The sequence below is a fragment of the Phascolarctos cinereus genome, unplaced genomic scaffold (genome assembly GCF_003287225.1).
Source record: "Phascolarctos cinereus isolate Bilbo 61053 unplaced genomic scaffold, phaCin_HiC Scaffold_5;HRSCAF=322, whole genome shotgun sequence".
In the NCBI taxonomy this organism is placed as follows: Eukaryota; Metazoa; Chordata; class Mammalia; order Diprotodontia; family Phascolarctidae; genus Phascolarctos; species Phascolarctos cinereus.
The window spans coordinates 151,793,848-151,813,744 of NW_027555958.1; the positions used below are offsets into that span (position 1 = coordinate 151,793,848).

At 40.9% G+C, this 19,897-nt stretch overlaps 1 protein-coding gene across 1 annotated transcript in view; it reads right to left on the reverse strand.

Annotated features, from left to right (window-relative positions):
* Nucleotides 1–19,897, reverse strand: part of LOC110222916 (uncharacterized) — a 195,358-nt gene that overhangs the window by 147,969 nt on the left and 27,492 nt on the right. The window contains 4 exon segments of the mRNA XM_078155582.1: nucleotides 4,761–4,914; nucleotides 4,916–4,954; nucleotides 14,750–14,879; nucleotides 15,659–15,771. Of these exon segments, the coding sequence (XP_078011708.1) occupies nucleotides 4,761–4,914; nucleotides 4,916–4,954; nucleotides 14,750–14,879; nucleotides 15,659–15,771 (436 nt within the window).

A 19,897-nucleotide genomic window follows, 5' to 3' on the forward strand; every position in this document is an offset into this window, starting at 1 on the left:
CCTAGATAGGTTTTGAGTATTCTGGGGTCAAAGGAGGAGCTAAGAGCGTAAGGAGATAAAAACAGGCCACACAGGTAGTTTCAAGACAGATTCAATTTAACTAGTTCTTTCAGTTGGCCTGGTCAGTATTACTTAGAGGAATTTCTAAGATATTACTTAATTAGGAGAAATAACATTAACCAATTTGGTCAGAAATGAGAACAACATTTGTCTTCCTCAGCTGACATCATGCCTAGTCTTGGTAAAAGGGAACTTTTTGTTAGAGGAAGGACCTCTATGCAAACAACATGAGTAGAGAAAGACTCAAAGTAAATCAGGGAAAATGCGTGGACCAGTGAATACTAACTACATCTGAGTACACCAAGATTCTTAATTAATAACTTTTCTGCCTCTGACACACACTGGCCGCATGACCCTGGGCAAGTCATTTCAACTGCTCAAATAACTCTCCCAGATTATCATTTGTAGAATGGTTGCCTGAGGTCTGTGATTTGATTGGTATAGGAAACTCCTTTTGTACTCTGCAATTTATACTCTAAAGATGACTAAGGCATCAAAAGTTTAAGAAAATTGCCCAGACTCACAGAGACAAGACATATCTGAGGTAACACTTGAACCCGGGCTTCCTGACTCCAAGGGTCACTCTTTATCCACTATGCTAGGCTACCTCTTGAAGCCTGCTAAAAATAACAATTATAGTTGAAAGTTAGCTCACAGGTCAACTAGTCTAATTCCCTCATTTCACAGAAGAAGCAAATACAGCCCCCAAAGGTTGCACAATTTGTCCAAGGTTACACGGCTACTCTCATAATGAATTCTTGTCGTCATTAAAATGTTATATTAATTTGTAACATGAGAATCGGGGTAGCATTACAAATAAACAAACAACCAGGGTTCAATTCAAGTTCCATCTTTGATACATAATGGTTGTGTAACCTTCAACAAGTCATTTAGCTTCTTAGCATCCCAAGCAACTCTCTAAGATTAGAAGGTGAAGAGAAAATGCTGATCTGTTTAGGTAGAAGGAGTTTTCTCACTGGGAATTCCTTACACCAGTGAAATCATAACAAAGAAAATACGACAGCTGCTAATCGCCTCTACCTCCCCCCCCAACAAACAACTGAAATTATATGATCCAAAATATACCCTCTGGTTTTGAAATTTGAAATTCAGCTTTCAAAGATAACTGCCAAAGACAGGTCAAAGTTTTCATTTTCATTCTAAATCAAATGCTGTGTGGGCTCTGAGGGGCCGTGTAGAAGCTGTGTAAAGTAAATATTTATTGTTGTACACTGCCAGGTGGAGGAGGGGCAGACTGCTTCACCTCCCATCCTGCCGCCATGTGTCCATGAATGCACGGTGCCTCTGTTGTGCTTATTCTTTTAGAATCACAGATGAATGAGGAGCTTGACATGAGATTACTCTGGCGAGCATCAGACCAGAGATCCATCAGAGTGATCCAAGGTCCTGCCAAAAGCCAGAGTCCCAGAGTTGGCAGCACTGCTGCCTATTGACAAGCCATGTATCGCTGCTTCAGCCAGCCCAGCAGTCAATCGGTTCACCAGCTGAGACAGCTAAGCAAAGGCGCAACCCATCTATTGATTATGCCTTACCTAGGAACAAACACAGTGGGGATTCCTCTCAAGGTAGGAGGTAGCCTGGGCCTCATGTGTTCCTTATAGTTTTGTTTCATTACTTCATGGTTAAGCCCATTCCCTGCCAGGGACTAAATGTGTGGAGAGTGAGCCCTCATTCTGAGGGGATGTTTTAGTAACTTCTGCCCTTGTTACATTTTTTCACTAAATTTTGTTGTTCAGTTGTTTCATCATGACTGACTCTTTGCAACCGCATTTGGGGTTTTCTTGGCAAAGATACTAGAGTGATTTGTCATTTCCTTCTCCAGTTCATTTTACAGATGCGGAAACTGAGGCAAACAAAGTTAAGTGACTTGCCCAGGGTCATACAGCTAGTAAGTATCTGAGGCCACATTTGAACTCAGGAAGATGAGTCTTCCTGACTTCCAGGCCCAGCATTCTGTCTACTGCACCACCTAGCTGCCTCTAATTTCAGTACATATCCTTTTGTGAAAGCTAATTGATATTAACTGGTTGATTAATATTGGAGAAGGATCAATTGGTTAACTGACACTGGGGTAACTTACCAGATAGGGGCTCATGAGCTATGCTATTAATCACAAATCTTCAGGATTACCCCTGGAGCCATGAAAGAAGTAGTCATCACCCTCTGGGGACCCTACCTGTCTGTGCAAGCAAAATATGAGTGGGGGCTGGAAGAGTGAATCCAAAGGGAGAGCTACATATAGATCTGGGAATCATCTGCATAGAGATGGTCATTGAACCTAAGAGAGTTTATGAGAACACAAGTGAGAATGCAGAGGGTGAAGAAAAGAGGGCCCAGTACAGAGCCTGAGGGGACACCCACAGGTAGCGGGCATGACATGAATTAACAACCAGTCCAGGAGACTAAGAAAGAGTAGTTGGGTAATAGAATTGGAAGAAGAAAGAGCTGTGTCATAAAAAATCCAGAGAGGAGAGAATATCCCACCAGAGGTGAACAACAGCATCATATGCTGCAAAGGTGTCAAGAAGGATGAGGACTGTCCAGGCAAGTTTCTTTGGGCAGCAGTTTATAACAAGAAGAATCCTGTCTGGCCTCAGTTTCCTCATTCCTAAAATATGAGCACTAGGTTAGATGATTTTTAAGCTCCTTTCTAGCTTAAAATTCTCTAAGTAAACTTTCATTAACAGTCAACACTTATCAAACCTCAACACCTGCTGACTTACCTGTCACCTACTTCCCCTTTGGCTTGCATAATACATGGAACTAAGTCTAGAAACACCAAGTTCTTTCCAGCGAGGCACAGGAATGCTGTTGTGTGATCATTTCCCCTTCTAAACACTTGAAAACATTTTTTTTCTCTTCCAAATATTTTTACCTTCTGAGTATTCCTGAGACTACTTCCTTTTTAACCTCATGTTTTTGGCCCAATTTGTTTAGAGGTTAGTTCTCTCCCTCCCACCTGCTTCCCCTTTCTTCCTCCCCCTTCCCCACTCTGTCTTCCCAATTCTCTAATATAGCAACGTCTGCATTCAGAGGGCAATCCCAAAATACTTTTGACTAACTGACAGACCCATTCTAGTTGTGAGCTGCGACAGTCTCTTCTCTTCTCTTCTCCCTTTGTACTCTTTGTCTTAGTGATGCCATCAATTCCTATGGGATCAATTATCATCTCTGTGCAGATGACTCCCACGTTTATATATCTAGTCTTTGTCTCTCTTCTAGACTCTAGTCCTTCATTATCAACTGAATATTGGAAATCACCATCTGTATTAGAGTAGGCATCTCAAACATAACATGTCCGAGAGGAAAATCACTATCTTTCCCTCCAACCCCAGTCCTCTCCCAAATCCTCTATTTCTACCGGGACTACTAGCATCCTTCCAGTCATTCAGCTTCATAATCTTGGAGTCAGCCTTGAATCTTCCTCTCTCGTATCTAATCAGTCACTAAGTATTTTTAATTCTACATCCATAACATCGTGTCTTTTCCCATCACTCACAAAGTCACTGCTCTACCTCAAGCCCTCACTCATCATCTTTCACTAGAACTACTGCTGTGGTCTCCCTGCTTCCACCTGCCCCTCTCTCCAACTCATGCTCCAAATTAATATTCTTAACATACAGATCTATGTCACTGCTCAAAAGTCTTCAGTGGCTCCTTATTGCCTCTAAGTTAAAATGCAAATTCTCTAGCCTCAAATTTAGCTCTTTGCAAGGTATCCTTCATCTGTCTTTCTAGACTTATACTATTCCTCCTCATGTATTCCATATCCTGCCCAGAATGGTCCACCTGTTCTACAAACTCAACATTCTACCCTACTCATTTATCAACTGAGATAGTATTTCTAGAAAGCACTTAATACAGTACCTGGCACAATCAGGTGCTTAATAAATTCTTGTTCCCATCCCTTCCTCTCTCACCTCCTTGCCTTTGCATTGACTGTCCTCATGTCTAGAATGCATTCTCTCCTCACCTCTGCCTCTAAACATCTCTAGCTTCATGTAACATCTTCTAGAGGGGATCCTTTTCTGATCACCCTAGTTGTTAGTGTTCTCTTGTACATCTCCAAATTATCATGTATATAAAGGCTGTCCCAAAAGTCTTAGTGTGGCTTTTATGCTCTTAAAAGTTAAAAAAAATACATATGTGTAACGTAACAGGAGGACAGACTATTGGGAGCCCTGTAAGGACACCTAGAGTTTATATAGGTACTGATCTGCTTAAATGTTGTATTTCCCCCTGTAGAATGTAAAAAGACTATTTTCCATTTTGTCTTTGTGTGCCAACACCTAGCACACTGCTGTACATGTGTATTTTGGGCTGGAGGTGTGATTTCATTGGTGTAGGAACTCCCAGTGTAGAAACCCCCTCTACCTATATAGATTGGCATCTTCTCTACAACTTATATTCTAAAAGCACTGCTTGGGGTACATAGTAGATGTTTAGTAAGTGCTTATTGAGTTGGGCTGGATTGTGCTGGAGCTCAGCCAGCCCTCTATCCATTCTCTCATTATTAGGAGAACGGAACTTAATAGAAACTGTAAATAACTGCATCTACTTTCATTTCCCTTCCCGCCCCGTCTCTCTCAGATGAGGGCCCTATTATTTGACCTTCGTAGACAATGCACCAGATGGGAGATGCAACATCCTGGGTGGGTGGTTTTGAGCAGGCATCTTACTTTTCTCTCTCTCAATGTAACGGCTCACTAGGAGCAGTAGCTGGTTCTCCAGTTCCTCCAGATCCTGTAAGGCACGGTCGTACATCACATAAGCTCCCTGCTGGTCCTGGACATGGATGTATCCATCTCCCATTGTGTAGAAGTCATCCTGATTTTTCCACTTCTGAGAATTCCATGAATTGAGTGCTCTGGACCTGAGGGACAACCAACCCCCAAAGTCATCAGAAAAAGGACAGCCATGTATTTCAAGCTAGGACAGGGTGCCCCCCAGTGGACCTGATGGCAGGACTTTGCCTTCAGGCGATGCGTCAGGATGTACTGTCAGAATCAAACAGTATCATGTGCAGAAAATGGGGAAATCTTAATATGAACGAGGGAAGCAGTTTGGTACAGTGGAAAGACTGCTGGATTTGGAGTCGGAGGACTTGGGTTTTCATCTCACTTGTGTCACTTTCTAGCTGTGGCATTACACAAATCACTCTGTCCCTCTGGGTCTAATCTCCTAATCTAGAAAATGACAGCATTGGAATGGATGACTTACAGGTCCCTTCTAGCTCGGAATCTAAAATCCTGTGAATGCTTAGGAGTTGGGATGTTGAGATTCATATTCTACTTAACCAAGAGAATTATTTTGTTTTTGACTTTTATTAAAGCATGGTCCTAAAATTCTCTAGAATATTTCTGCTTCAGGAAATAGAACACCCTGAATATATTTATATTTTTGTTTGAGTGCTGAGGATCATTTCCACTGAAAGTCATCATTCTGAAAGTATTATCATTTCTCTTTTTGTCACATTCTTTTGACTTTTGGTCGTAATGCTAGTGACTTTGTTGATTACCTCGATAGCTTGTTCATAATTGTTTGCCTGTTGTCTTCCCCCTTATTCTGTGAGCTCCTTTAGAGAAGGGTCTGGTTTTTTGTTTTTGCCCTTCTTTGCACAAATGCTGGGTGACTTGAATTTCAGATCTCCCTGTACAGTACGGTAGTTTTGGAGTGGGACAGAAGATAAGTGTGAATATATACTGACCATGCTATTGTTGTTCAGTCATTTCAGTCCTGTCTGACTCTTTTGTGACCCCATTTGAGGTTTTCTTGGCAAAGATACTGGGGTGTTTTGCCATTTCCTTCTTTTTTTAAAATTTTTTTATTTTTAGGCAATTGGAGTTAAGTGACTTGCCCAGGGTCACACAGCTAGTAAGTGCCAAGTGTTTGGTCTGAGGCCACATTTGAACTCAGGTTCTCCTGACTTCAGGGCTGGTGCTCTATCCATTGCACCACCTAGCTGCCCCCCTTTGCCATTTCCTTCACCAGCTTATTTTACAAATGAGGAAACTGAGCAAACAGGGTTAACTGACTTGCCCAGGGTCACACAGCTAGTAAATGAATGAGATCAGATTTGAGCTCAGGAAGATGAGTCTTCCTGACTCTAGGGCCCAGGACTCTTTCCACTGCACCAACTAGCTGCCCTACTGACCAGAGGTTTATCTGGCTAATCTGTAGTGGCTTAATGGGTTTTGGATAGTTCAGTTTTAGTTAGTTCAGGTGTAAATAATTTTTTTTACCTGCATTTTAGGTTCTTACATTTTTTAATGTACTAGAAAGAGCAATAAATTTGGAGTCAGAAGGCTTCAATTCAAGGTAGCCCCTTTACCTGTGTGACTGGTACAAACTGATTAAACTCTCTGTTTCCATTTTTTTTAAACTGTTTTATGAAGTGGTCAGAACAGGATTTAGAGCCGGAGGAGACTAGTGATCATTTGGACCAAATTTAACAGATCTCTAAGGTCCCTTCCAGCTCTAAATCCTAGGATCTTGCGAAATCTCTCTTTACACAATATATGACATTACATAATATATATAGCATTATGTACTAGATAAATTTATTTTGCTTTCCATAGACATCTGGTCTCATTTTTACTAGAGTTAAGTGCCATGATTTAAAGAAAAACACAAACATCATTTTCATCCAAATGTCTCATAATCTCCAGTTTCTCATGCAATAATTCTTCCTCCATGGAAAGCTCAGCTAAGTAAAGCAGCATATTGTTTAGACGGAATCCCATTACAACTGAAATTTTAAGTAATCATTATTTTTTTGGATGTGAATGTGCTTGTTGATTGATTTATGCAAGGAGAATTACATGGTGTGGGGCTGTGTCTAGAAGGCTTAAAAACCAAACACCAAGATGGCTTCTTTTCTGTCTGGTATAGTCATGTGGTCTTGCCAAAGAGATGAAGATGAACTCACTCATCTCTTCAGGTTTCGTCACAGGATGTAGAGCTGGTAGGAACTTTAGAGATCATCTAGTTCAACCCATTTATTTTATAGATTAGCAAAGTCTCTGAAAGGTTAAGTTATTTAAAATATCCAAGTGGTATACCAGAAGCAGTAAGTGAGCAGATTATTAAGAACTTTTTTTTTAATTTGAGCATTTTATACATTAGGAATTAGCAAATGACATTTACCACCATACCCCTGTAGAAGTATCCACACTAACCAAAATCAACATAGGAATTCTCATGTTTGGGGCTCTAAGTGACTCTACAAATTTACATAGAAGATTGGAAAGATCGTCATTCAATCAAGATTTTCTGTTTCTTTCTTTTATTTATAAACCTTCTTCTATAAATTTTACTCTACAACTGGTACTTACATGTAGGAAGTCATCCCAGTATGTTTGGGGGTATAATACATACAATGACTATAATAATAGCTAGCATTTTACATAGCACTTTAAGGTTTGCAAAGAGCTTTACAAATGTAATCTCATTTTATCCTCACAACAACTCTGAGAGGGAAATATTATCATTACTGTTGGTGTTATGACATGTTATAATAACATGTAATTATAGCCCATTAAGGTTTGCAAAGATCTTCACATATATTACTTCATTTGTAAATCCAATGCACAGTGGTTAGATCATTGGATCTGGATTCAGGAAGACTTGAGTTCAGACCCTGAGTCTGACACTTACCAGTTGTCTGACCTTGGTCAAGTCATTTAATCTCTGCTTGCCTTGGTTTCCTCATCTGTAAAATAGGGGTAATAATAGCACCTACCTGTCAGGGTTGTTGTGAGGATCAAATGAGATAATATTTGTAAAGTACTTTGCAACTCTTAAAGGGCCATATAAATGTTAGCTATTATTGTCGTTGCTGTTCGTGTTTTTATTCCAATGAAAAATAAATAAACATAAATTAAAACAGCACAAAAAGTCCACCAAGTTCAGATTAATTGCAATGACCAATCTTGGTTCCAGAGAACAGATGGAAACAAATTTCCCTCCTCTCAGTAGAGAGGAAACCCAGGGCAAGATTCTGCATATGGTATTATTCACAAGCGCAAATACTGCCTTTTCAAAGCCCTTCATTAGAGTGAGAGGGGGTCAGAAAGGCAGGAACCTGGGCTGGGCTCCTGGGTACACAGTTACTGTCTTTCCTCAACAAATCCCAATATTTCCTGCTTCACTTTGAAAGTGGTTCAGGAAACTGTTTCAGCCAGCAGATGAAGCTATCTTGGTACAGTGGAAAGAGTTTAGGATTTGAAGTCACAGGATGTGGATTTGTATCTAAATCTACTACTTTAGTATCTCTACATGATCATGGACAAGTATGCCTACTATGTGCCAGGCACTATGCTAAGCCTTCAGTATACAAAGTATAAAAAGTATAAAAAGCAAAAACAGTCCCTACCCTCCAGGAGCTCACACTCTAATGCAAACAACCATGAACAAACAAGATATAGACAGGATCAACTGGGGATAATCTCAGAGGAAAGAAACAAGCATCAAGGGACAAATCTCTTAACCTGTCTAGGTCTCAGCTCCTCATCTGAAAAACAAAGGGATAAGAAGAGATGACTTCTAAAATACTTTCTGGGGCAGCTAGGTGGCACATTAGAAAGCGTACTGGGCCTACAGTCAGGAAGACCCAACTTTCTTGAGTTCAAATCCGGCCTCGGACACTTACTAGCTGTGTGATCCTGGACAAGTCACTTAACCCTGTTTCCCTCAACTTCCTCATCTGTAAAATGAGCTGGAGAAGGAAATGACAACCCTCTCCAGTATCTTTGCCAAGAAAACCCCAAATGGGGTCACAAAGAGTTGGACATGACTGAAATGACTGAACAACAACAAAAAATCCTTTCTAATTCAGAATCTAGAATCCTATGCTATATCAGAGTTGTGCTACTGGGCTATGTACAGCAACAAAATAGCGATGATTGAACTTGGCAAGTACTACAGCGTAATTTTCTTCTATTTTATCTCCATGGCCTCCCAATAGCTTCCTCAGAGCGGTCATTAACCTATGACTGCAAACAAATTACTGTGTTCTGACAAGGCTGGCTGTTTTAGGAAGAAATACCTAAGAAATACGTCCAGCGGTAGGAGCCTAGAATTTAGATCTGGACTTAACTGATCAATCAACAAGCATTTATTAAATGCCTATAAAGCAGGCGGGTGGCACAACATATAGAATATGGGACTTGGAGTCAAGAAGACTTTAGTTAGACCTTGCCCTCAGATACTTATTAGCCATGTGATACCAACATCCACCTCATAGAGTTGGTGGGAAGAATCAGTGAGATTACATATGTAAAGTGCTTTGCCAACCTTAAAGTGTTATATACACGCTTTTATTATTATTGCTATTTCATGCCAGAGACTGTGCTAAGTGCTGGTGATACAAAGACAAAAATGAAAGGGCCCTGGCCTTCAAGGAGTTTATAATCTAGTCCGGGGAGATAGCATGTCCATATAGAGACCATAGAATCCAATCCTCTCCTTTTACAAATAAGGAAACTGAGACCCAGGAAAGTTAAATGATAAGATCACACAAGTTGTAAATAACAGATTTAAACCCAGGACTCTCTGACCTAAATACTACTTTCTTTCTCTTGTCTCTCTAATAATTATAAATGATCGTGTAAAAACAAGGGGAATCAATCAAAATTTAAAACAAATAAAACTAAAAAAAAATGAAAAACCAATAAAACTAATTATAAATGATCACAGTGTCATAGATTTAGAACTGGAAGGGGCTATGGAGGCCACTGAGTTCAACTCTCACGTTATATTGATGAGGAAACTGAGGCACAGAGAGATTTAGCGATTTGCTCAGTGTCACACAATTAGTATGGATCAGAAATAGGGCTTGAACCTAGGTCTTTCTGACTCTATACCACAATTCTTCTAGAAATTTCCTGAACTCTTCTTGTGTCATGGAACCTTTGGCAGTCTGATGAAGCTTATGGACCCCTTTTCAGAATAATGTATTTGTGTGTTTGTTTTTTTAAATTCTTAGTGGAAGGAAATGCTAAATTTCAGTTAAAAGTTAAGTGAAAATAAAAATATAAATTTTTTCCCTTCTAAATCTGTAGATCATCTAGGTTAAGAACTCCTGCTCTAGATTCTAGTCATCATCAAATCTTGCGTTTCTTAAGTTTAAATAAGCTTTTATGGAAATCCATTTCTAAACCATGCCCACTGCTCACAATCAAAGGCAGACATCACTGGACTCCCTTTGCTCAGCAAACACATCTTAGTGGAGCCTTTGAGCAAGAGCTCTTAATTCAAGAGACCCTCTGAATTAGCTTTTGTTTTCCTTTATTTAATTGAAACCATGCCAGAAGTTTCTAGCGGTTGTTTTTACCAAAATTTTCTGTGGAACAATACTGAAAAAAAGGTATGCCAAGGTCTTACAGAGCCACATATGTAACTTTGAAAGACTTATTAATGCTTGGCCACTTCAAAAATAGTAGTAACAGTGTTGTGCTTGGCAGTGCTGGAGAAGGAGAATTGGGGTGAAAGGCACCTTTGAATCCCATGGCACTTTTCTTCTGAAAAACTAAAATATGCCTGATTTTGTCCAAAGGACTGAATGATTCATTCGTTCTATTTATTCATTCATTCAACAAATCCTTCACAGTGTTCTCAAGGTAGGCTGTATCTTGCCAAGCATAATTTCACATGAATGGGGTCATGATGCAGTGGAAAGGGCCCTGGAGTCAGGAATACCTGGCCTGTGTAAAAGTGGGACAATACCTACAGTATCTGCCTCAATGAATGGTTGTGAGGCTCAAAGGAGAATGTGCATAAAATGCTACAGAACTGTTATTCTGCTCCTTCTTCTCCTCCCCTTCTCTTCATCTCCAAGTTCTTTTCAGGCTCTACAACCTATGATCCTATGATTCCGAAGCTGGAGAAGCAGAGGAACCAGGTACAATGAAAAGAGAGGTGGACCCGAGTTCACATCCTGACTCTGCCACTTACTAGCTGTGTAATCTCAGGCAGGTCACATTAACTTCTCTAGGCCTCGATTTCCTCATCTCTCCACCCCTGGAGTTCTTTCCTCTGACTGGCCAGTTCCTTCTAGGAACACCTTGGGCAGCCATGTCTTCTTGACTCTCCAGGCTTTCCCTACCATGCTAGAGAAGTCCCCTCACCCTGAAGTTATTTTCCACTGTTGGACTTCTCACACTAAAAGTATTCTCTGCCCCCAGAGCCTCTTCCTCTGATTGGCTGGCTCCTCCTAGAACCTGCCTTTTAAGGGAACATGTCCAGGCCAACCATGTCTTCATTCCTCTCCTCTAAAGGTAGGTAGGTGTTACAGTGGGTACAGCACTGGGCCCAATGTTAGAAAGACCTGAGTTCAAATCCAGCCTCAGACACTTAGTAGTCTAGTTGTGTGATTCTGGGCAAGTCATTTAACCTCTGCTTCAGTTTCATCACCTATAAAATAGGGATAATGAGAGCACCCACCACCTCCCAGAGTTGTTGTGAGGATCAAATGAGGTAATAACTGCAAAGTCCTTGGTACAGTACCTGGCATATGGTAAATATTAGCAGTTATTATCATCACTAGCGGTGTGACCTGGGCAAGTCAGTTAGCCTCTGTTTGCCTCAGTTTCCTCATCTGTAAAATGGTCATAATGATAGCACCTACCTACCAGGCTCAAGTTCTGACTCTCTAGACTTTCTTTACCCCCCACCCCACCCCACTCCCCACATACCTTCTCCTTTTTGGCTCCCTTTTATGTATTGTCTTGTTGTTGCTGAGTTGTGTCCAACTCCAGTATGGACCATATTGTCCATAGGGCATTCTTGGTAAAGATACTGGAGTGGTTTGCCATTTCCTTCTCCAATGCATTAAGGCAAATAGAGGTTGTTAAGTGACTTATCCAGAGTCACACAGCTAGTGAGTGTCTGAGGCCACATTTGAACTCATTTTCCTGAATCCAGGCCCTGCTCTCTATCCACTGAGCCACCTCGTTGCCTGCCTCGTGTATTGTCTTACCTCCATTAGAATGTAGCATCCTGAAGGCAGGGACTCTCCTTTTTGTTTGTATTTATATTTTCTAGCCCTTAGCACTGTGCCTGAAACATGGGTAAGCACTTAATAAATATTTATTTACCTGTTGAGTCTAAGGTATCTTCCAGCTCCAAACCCATGATCCTATGACCAGACACAGTGTCTGGCACATATTTAATAAGTGCTCAATAATTTCTTTTTGACTTGACTATGAAACTATGAACCTAGAAAATGGCCTCAGATACATTCGAACAATTCAGAGAACAAATCTCAAGGATAGAAAGTCTAAATCAAGGCTGCGGTCCCAGTTTTGCTATGGTGAGTAAACCCAGCAAATATTTCTCTTGGCATTGATTCACTTGTGCCTTCCGTCTTCATTGCTGGGACATCAGGCTATTTTCTAATGCCAGTGAATAGCTCTGCTTGCAGCCTTCCTCTTACTTCTCCAAACACAATATTGAAGGAACAACTCTCTAGACCACAAAACCCTCTGAAGGAAGGTCAGAATTGGGTCATTAGCACAAAATTAAAGTAAAGGGGAAGTAAAGAAACCTCATGTGAGTACTGAGCTGTAGCTCTGCTGGGATACATCTTGTTCATGTGGTCCATGAGAGTCTGATTTGCAGAAATATGACCTCATTTCAGAGGGAGGGAACGATGGAAGGGAAAGTCATAAGGTCCTATAGTTCTAGATCTGGAAAGGTCCTCAGAAGAAGGCCAGAAAGGCTGCGGCTTGTTCAGAATCACACAAGTGATGGGGTGCTTGGGTGCCTGTGCTTGGACCCCAATTCCAAGACCATATTTCTCCCTAGCCTCTAAAACACTATGCCTAGCAATTACTCACGAGTTGGCCTCAGCAACCACTTGTCTCTCTCCCTGGTGTAGCTACACACTGCACCTGTAAGAATTATTAGTTTGAACTGGCTTTGTACTGGGTGATAAAGATATTTGTAACCACTAGACTATCTATACCAACTCTCTACCTCATTATTTGCATCCCAGACTCCTCATTATGTGTATTCTAGACTTAAGACATATGTATACTCCCTACATTTATCTTGTCAAACATGACATTGATTGGTGGCAGACTGGGCAACCCTCAGTCAGCTCTGACCACTAGTTAACTTAGTAACTTAGCAGGCCTAAAATCATACCTCCATGTGGCCCTCCCTTGGCCTTTTCCTGGTGAACTCTGGGTAAAACACCTGCGCAGTAGATACAAAAAATGCATGTTCCCTTAAGAACTGACCACTCCTTAACCATTCCCTAACCGCACTCAGCATCACCTAGGTAGCATATTTGGCACATTTTAATAGAGTTTATCCTATATAAACTTAACTGTACCCCTCTAAGGTCATGGTTTCCTTAAGAACTTTTTCCGCTGAAAAGCTTAACAATAAACTTTTGCCAACTTGACTTAAAGATTGCTTGAGTCCATTAATTGATTCCAGAATGTCCCTGTCCTGAACTTTGGTCCTTGAGAGGTCTCTGAACCTCTCAGACCACAACACAGGAGAGACAGGCCTGAATCTGAACACAGGTCCTTTGATTCCAAACTTCCTACTGCACCATTTTGCTATCGCTCCAATTGTTGACTCCATGTTTTATTGTCACAGGTACATATTGTTAACATTTTTGTACATGTAGTTATTTTCTTGCTATCAAAACCTTGTTTGGGGTCCCAGGAGTGATAACTTTGGGTAAAAGGATAAAGTGGGAAGGATATTAGATTCAGAGTTAGAGGACCTGGGTTTGAATCCTAGCTTTGTGACCTTGGACATTTGTCCACTTCATCCTTCTAGGCCTCAAATTCTTCAGTGGACAGAGTGCTGGACTTGGAGTCAGGAAGACCTGAGTTAAAATTCTGCCTCTGATACTTTCCAGATGTGACCCCATTACCACCATCTGCCTCAGTTTCCTCATCTGTAAAATGGGGATCATAATAGTATCCACCTCCAAAGGTTGTTGTGGAGTTGAAATGAGGTAATATTGTAAAGTGCTTTGCAAACTTTAAAGTGCTATTTAAATGCTACTTATTATTTTTATAATTATCTGTAACAAAAACAAAAAGATGGTACTAGCTAGATGATCTCTATGGTTGTTTTCAGCCTTAATATCCTCTATTTCTATTGATGTGTGTGTAAGAGTGTGAGAGAGAGAGAGAGAGAGAGAGAGAGAGAGAGAGAGAGAGAGAGAGAAAATGCATACTTTGAAGTGAATCTCTTATTTCATAGGTAACAGGAATTCCCAAAGCTTCTACTAATGCAAATCAACGTTTGCTTGGCAACTCATTGCCTTAGAACAAGAGTTCTTATCCTGGGGTGCATTAATTTGTTTTTCAAAAAATGTTTTGATAACTTATTTCAATATCATCAATTTCCTTTGTAACCCAATGTATTTTCTTGATGCATTTAAAAATGTGAGTCCTAAAAAGGGCCCATCAACTTCACCAGACTGCCAGAGGGGTCCATGACACAGAAAAGTGTTTTAGAAAGTTGCCTGGAGTGCTGAGAGGTCAGATAACTTCCTTAAGGTCACACCGCTAATAAGTAGGATTCAAATCCAGGTCTTTCTTGCTCTGAGGTCCGTTCTCTAAGCACTGTGCCAAGTTGCCTCTCTAACCAGAGAACGCACATAATACTGTGCTTTAAAAGGAATAGTTATAAAACATCTCACCTTGTAGTCTGCTGGTGTATAATGTACATAGTGGTGAGATCCCAGGCCCTGAGTAGCACCAGAACCTCCTTCTCTTGCAGTATTTACCCAACAGGCATCTTCAACACTGGAAACTGTGCGATCATGGACAGGTCACTGAACTCCAACTGCCTCCAAACAAAAACAAAATAAATCTATGATCCTAGGAAAAGGAGGCTAGTAGTGACCTTCTCCTCTTGGATTACCTTTCATCTAGTCTGTACCATATACATATCTCCTCTATTCTACATGCTGTTTCCTTCGTTAGAATATAAGCTCCTTGAGGGCAGGGACTGTTTTTGCCTTTCTTTGTATCTCCAGCATTTGGCACAGCTCCTGGCATGTAGCAGGTACTTAATCAATAATCATTAATTATGCCCCTGCTATGTGCCAGGCACCATGCTAAGTACTTATCCTTGTTGACTAACAGCTCTGTAAGGTAGGTAAACACTATAGGGATTATTATTCTCATTCTTAAAATGGGGAAACTGAGGCTCAGAGAGGTGGGGCTTCATCTAGTAAGTGTCAGAGGTAGGATTCAGACCCAGGGCTCGCCTGACTTTAAGCCTAGAACTTTTTTTGCTGTACCACACAGTTTCTAAATTGAAAGATTTGTCTTTCATCTAAAGGTTTTTGTAAATTACTTCCCTTGGAAATTTCACTGGAGGATGATGAAAAATAACAACAGTGCTAACAGAAATTTCTCCTAAGAAACACACTTATTAAGATCACAAATACTTCTTACTGACTTCCTTCCATCTTTCCTTCAACAGGTTTGGATTTTTTTCCCCCTGCAGCAGATATTTTTGAGCTAACACTTAAAAGCCAGATATTAATCAGCATTTGTGTTTCCAAAAAGCATGCGTGAAATTATCTAATTTCCCCCTGTACCCTGTTTGTTTCTTCTTCCTCGAAGGTTCCCCAGCACAATGGCTGGGACTAATTTGGGGTCCATTGGTGCCATTGCCCTCCATGGAAAGATCTTCCTCCTCAGTATTTTCTCCCTGAGGGGATAAGAAGAATAAGAGGAAAGAAAAAAAGACTTAATTAGAATGACTCTAATACTGCCCCAGAAGTGATTATCTTTTTAGTCATGCCGCTTCTACTTGGACTATCAGCTCCATCTCCTTCCCACCTGTAACCTGGACTCTGCTCGTGGGTCCCGTGGCTCTGATAGGTCAGCTTTAACCTTGTCTTGCCAGGGACTGGGCCTCCAAGAACTATGCCCTGCTGCTCTGAGAGTTCTTCCCCAACTTTTCAGCTCCCCTTTATGTACTACCCTTCCAGTTAGAATGTAAGCTCCTTGAAGGCAGGGACTGTCATGTTTGCTTGTATTTATATCTCCAGCATGGTGCTTGGCACATGATAAGCATTTAATCTCTCTCTCTCTCTCTCTCTCTCTCTCTCTCTCTCTCTCTCTCTCTCTCTCTCTCTCTCTCTCTCTCTCCTCTATATCATTAATTTGAAAATAAAGCATGGGAAGACTTGAATTATTTATTTATCCTCATGCTTCAAGAACCCTTGATTTCAGTAATTTAGCCATTTTTTCCACCAATGGAGATTACAACCCCTCCACATGTTAGTCTTTTTGAGCTTCTGTGGCTAAATCAATTTAGTGACTCTTTACCATTTTTGTGATAATGAACCCTTCTGCACTGTTCCTTGGATGACAGATATGCTATCACCTGGCCTCTTCTTGAGCCTTTCCAACTTGGTAGATCTTGCCAGAGCTTGTACTTGGTGTGGGTATAGCTTCTGACAACTCAAGGTCGCCTTCATGACCTCTGAGGTATCAAAAGAGGACTTTAATGGGAGTTACTGATGGTAATATGACTTTATTTGCTTGGTTTTCTGTCTCTTTTAATTTTTTTTTATTGATATCTAAACCCAGCAATGATATCTTATCTGGCAAACGAAGGTAATGTGTGATGCTCCTGAGGGATCATAGAGGTTGTAAAGCCTTCCACAGACTCCTCATCTCTTCCTTTCTTCAGGAATTTAGCCACTTCCTTAGAAACTCAACAACTTCCATGCCCATAGTGTGTAGTGTGCATTCTAGATGCCTTGGTTTCTGTTCACTGAAGAGCACTGAGGAAAACAGATGTGATTTACCAGAATGAAAATGCTGCGTCTTTGTTTATTTGCAGAAGGCTTACTATGTAATTTCACTTGGCTTTGTGCTGATTTTTAAAATTATATACCACATGGAGAGAATGGGAATTTAAAAATAAAGTAAAAAGACTCTAATGAATATAAAATCTGATCTCTCTGGGCCTCAGTTTCTTTATCAGTTAAATGAGGGATTGGATTAGCTCCCTCCAAAGACTAAGGTCTCTTTCTACTCTAAATTTGTGTATGTATGGGCATTTTAAAAAATTCCCAAAGTCCTTACTCTCTCCTTAACCCCAGCTGTCATTTTTGCTAAAAGAGATCATAGGATCAAAGCTTTGGAACTACAAGGGATCTTAGAGGTCATCTAGTCCAATTCCTTCATTTTATAAATGAGAAATTGAGGCTAGAGACATAAAGTGACTTAACCAAAGACACAAAGTTAGTGAGTAGCAGGGCCAGGGATCAAATCCAAGTTTTCAGCCTCTAGAGTCCACGTTCTCTCCACTGCACTACTCCACAGATAGGTGCGTTAATTTCCACAGAGACTGGGACCTGGATTCTAGAAGAGCAGGTATGGAAATCCAGGTTTCAGGTCTAGCATGGAGGATGCTGACCCATCAGAATCAGGTCAGTGTTAGAAGACAAAGATTAAGATAGCCCACCCATGTGGATGGAATGTGAAGCTGATGCATGGTGTGGTGTAGGGGCGGGGAACCTGCAGCCTCAAGGCCACACGTGGCCTTCTAGGTCCTTGGGTGTGGCCTTTTGATTGAGCCCAAGTTTTACAGAACAAATCCTTTTAGGAAGGGGACTTGTTCTGTGAACTTTGGATTCAGTCAAAGGGCGGCACTTGAGGACCCAGAGGGCCACATGTGGCCTTGAGGCTGCAGGTTCCGCACCCCTGGTCTGGTGTCTCGGGCCAGCCAGTAAATATAGGAAGCTTAGCTGGGCTAGTTGTGCACATTCTCTGTCACCAACCAACTGTGTGGGAGCTCCAAAGATGGATGGATCAACTTCCCCAAGGATTGGGGCCTTGCTTCTCAATAACAACCCTAAGAGATCATTTTCTAGGTTCTACCTTAAGGCACTGAATGATAGGGAACTCACTACCTGTTGAGGTAGCCCATTCCATTTCTGTACAGTTCTTATTTTGGGGAGCTTTTGCCTCATATGGAACTATATACTGCCTCTACTGAGCTCACTGACTTCTCTTAGCTCTGTGCCCTGGGGCCAAATAAAGCAAGTCTAATCTCTTTTCCATGGGACAGTCCTTCAAATAGTAAGGCAGCCATCATGTTCTCTCTAAATCTTCTCTACCACTAAACCGAACATCCATAGTTCCTTCAATTGACTTTCATATGAGATGATTGAGTCCACTCACTATCTCTTCTGGGCATGTTCCAGTTTGTCAATTTCCTTTCTAAAATATAGCATCTAGATTTGGATACAATACTAAAGGTGCTCTGACAAGAAAAGCATACCGTGGACCTACTACTTTTCTCCTTCTTGACATAAGACTCCTCTTAATGAAAACTAAGGGATGTATTATCAGTTTTTTTACTGCCTTATCACACTGTTAATTCATATTGAGTTTAGGGTCAACTAAAACTCATAGATCTTTTGCACATGCAAGCCTTATCTCCAAGAAAGCTAGGTCACACGCTGAGCCTGGAGTTTGGAAGATAATGAGTTCAAATCCAGCCTCAGATACTTACTTTGTTACCTTAGGCAAGTCCTTAACCTCTCAGGTTCCTCAAGTGTAATGTCGGGGAGCATAATAGTTTCTCAGGCAGGATTTGAACTCAGGTCTTCCTGATTCCATGTCTGCTACTCTATCCACTATGCCACCTAGCTGACATTTACATAGCACTTTAAAGTTTGCAAAGTATTTATGAAGATCTCATTTGAACCTCATAATGACCTATAAAGGAAGTACAACAGGTATTATTATCCTCATTTTATGGTTAAGGAAACTGAGGCTCATGAGCGCACAACTCATCAGTGTCAGAGGTAGGATCCAAACAGAGATTTCTTCTGACTCCAAGTCCAATGCTCATTCCACTATTCCACACTGTTTCTCTGGGTGCATTGAAAAAAACATGGAGTGGGTAGGTATGAGGGGAGAGGGGAAGAGATCAGCAAAGTATATCATCAGCTCAGTGGCTTGTGGTTCCCTTGGGCTCCTGTCTCAGGGATGGCTGGTGTGGTCTCAGATTGAAAGCTATTGGCCATGATCTTTCTCCCATCAGACAGTAGCCATTTCAGTGGGTCCTAAAATTATAGAGAACTACTTGGAGGTGGAAACATAATGGTGAACTCAGGTTACGATAGAAGATATTTTCATGAAATGACTGGAAAACATGAAAGCCCTGCTGGATAGCTAGTCTATGCCAAAAGTGAGGGAGAGGCATCATTTACTGGATATGATGGAAGAAAGGAGAAAGACATAGCCTCAGGGGAAAGAGGGTGGAGCACAGCTCACAGAAATAAATTGCACAGGAAAAAAAAATCAAATGTCTAATCAAATGTTTTATAGATGAGAAAACTTAGAACAAGATAAATGTAAAAAAAGAAGTACTGACTAGAATCCAAAGTAATTATAACAATTAATCTATCTCTCTATATACATACATATTTTCCTAGGGCCAATGATACAATCTGTAACATCATTATCATCCTCACTAGGTGGCATAGTGAGTAGAGTGATGGACCTGGAGTAAGGAAGATTCATCTTTGTGAGCTGAAATTCAGCCTCAAACACTCCCTAGTTGTGTGACCCTGGGCAAGTCACTCTACCTTGTTTGCCTCAGTTTCCTCATCTGTAAAATAAGCTGGAGAAGGAAATGGCAGACCCTCTAGTATCTTTGCCAAGATAACCCCAAATGAGATCATGAAGAGTTGGAAATAACTGAAATGACTGAACAACAAAAAACATTTATTTAGCACTTATAGTGCAAGGCACTGTGCTAAGCACTTTACAATTATTATGTCATTTTATCCTCACAATAATCCTGGGAA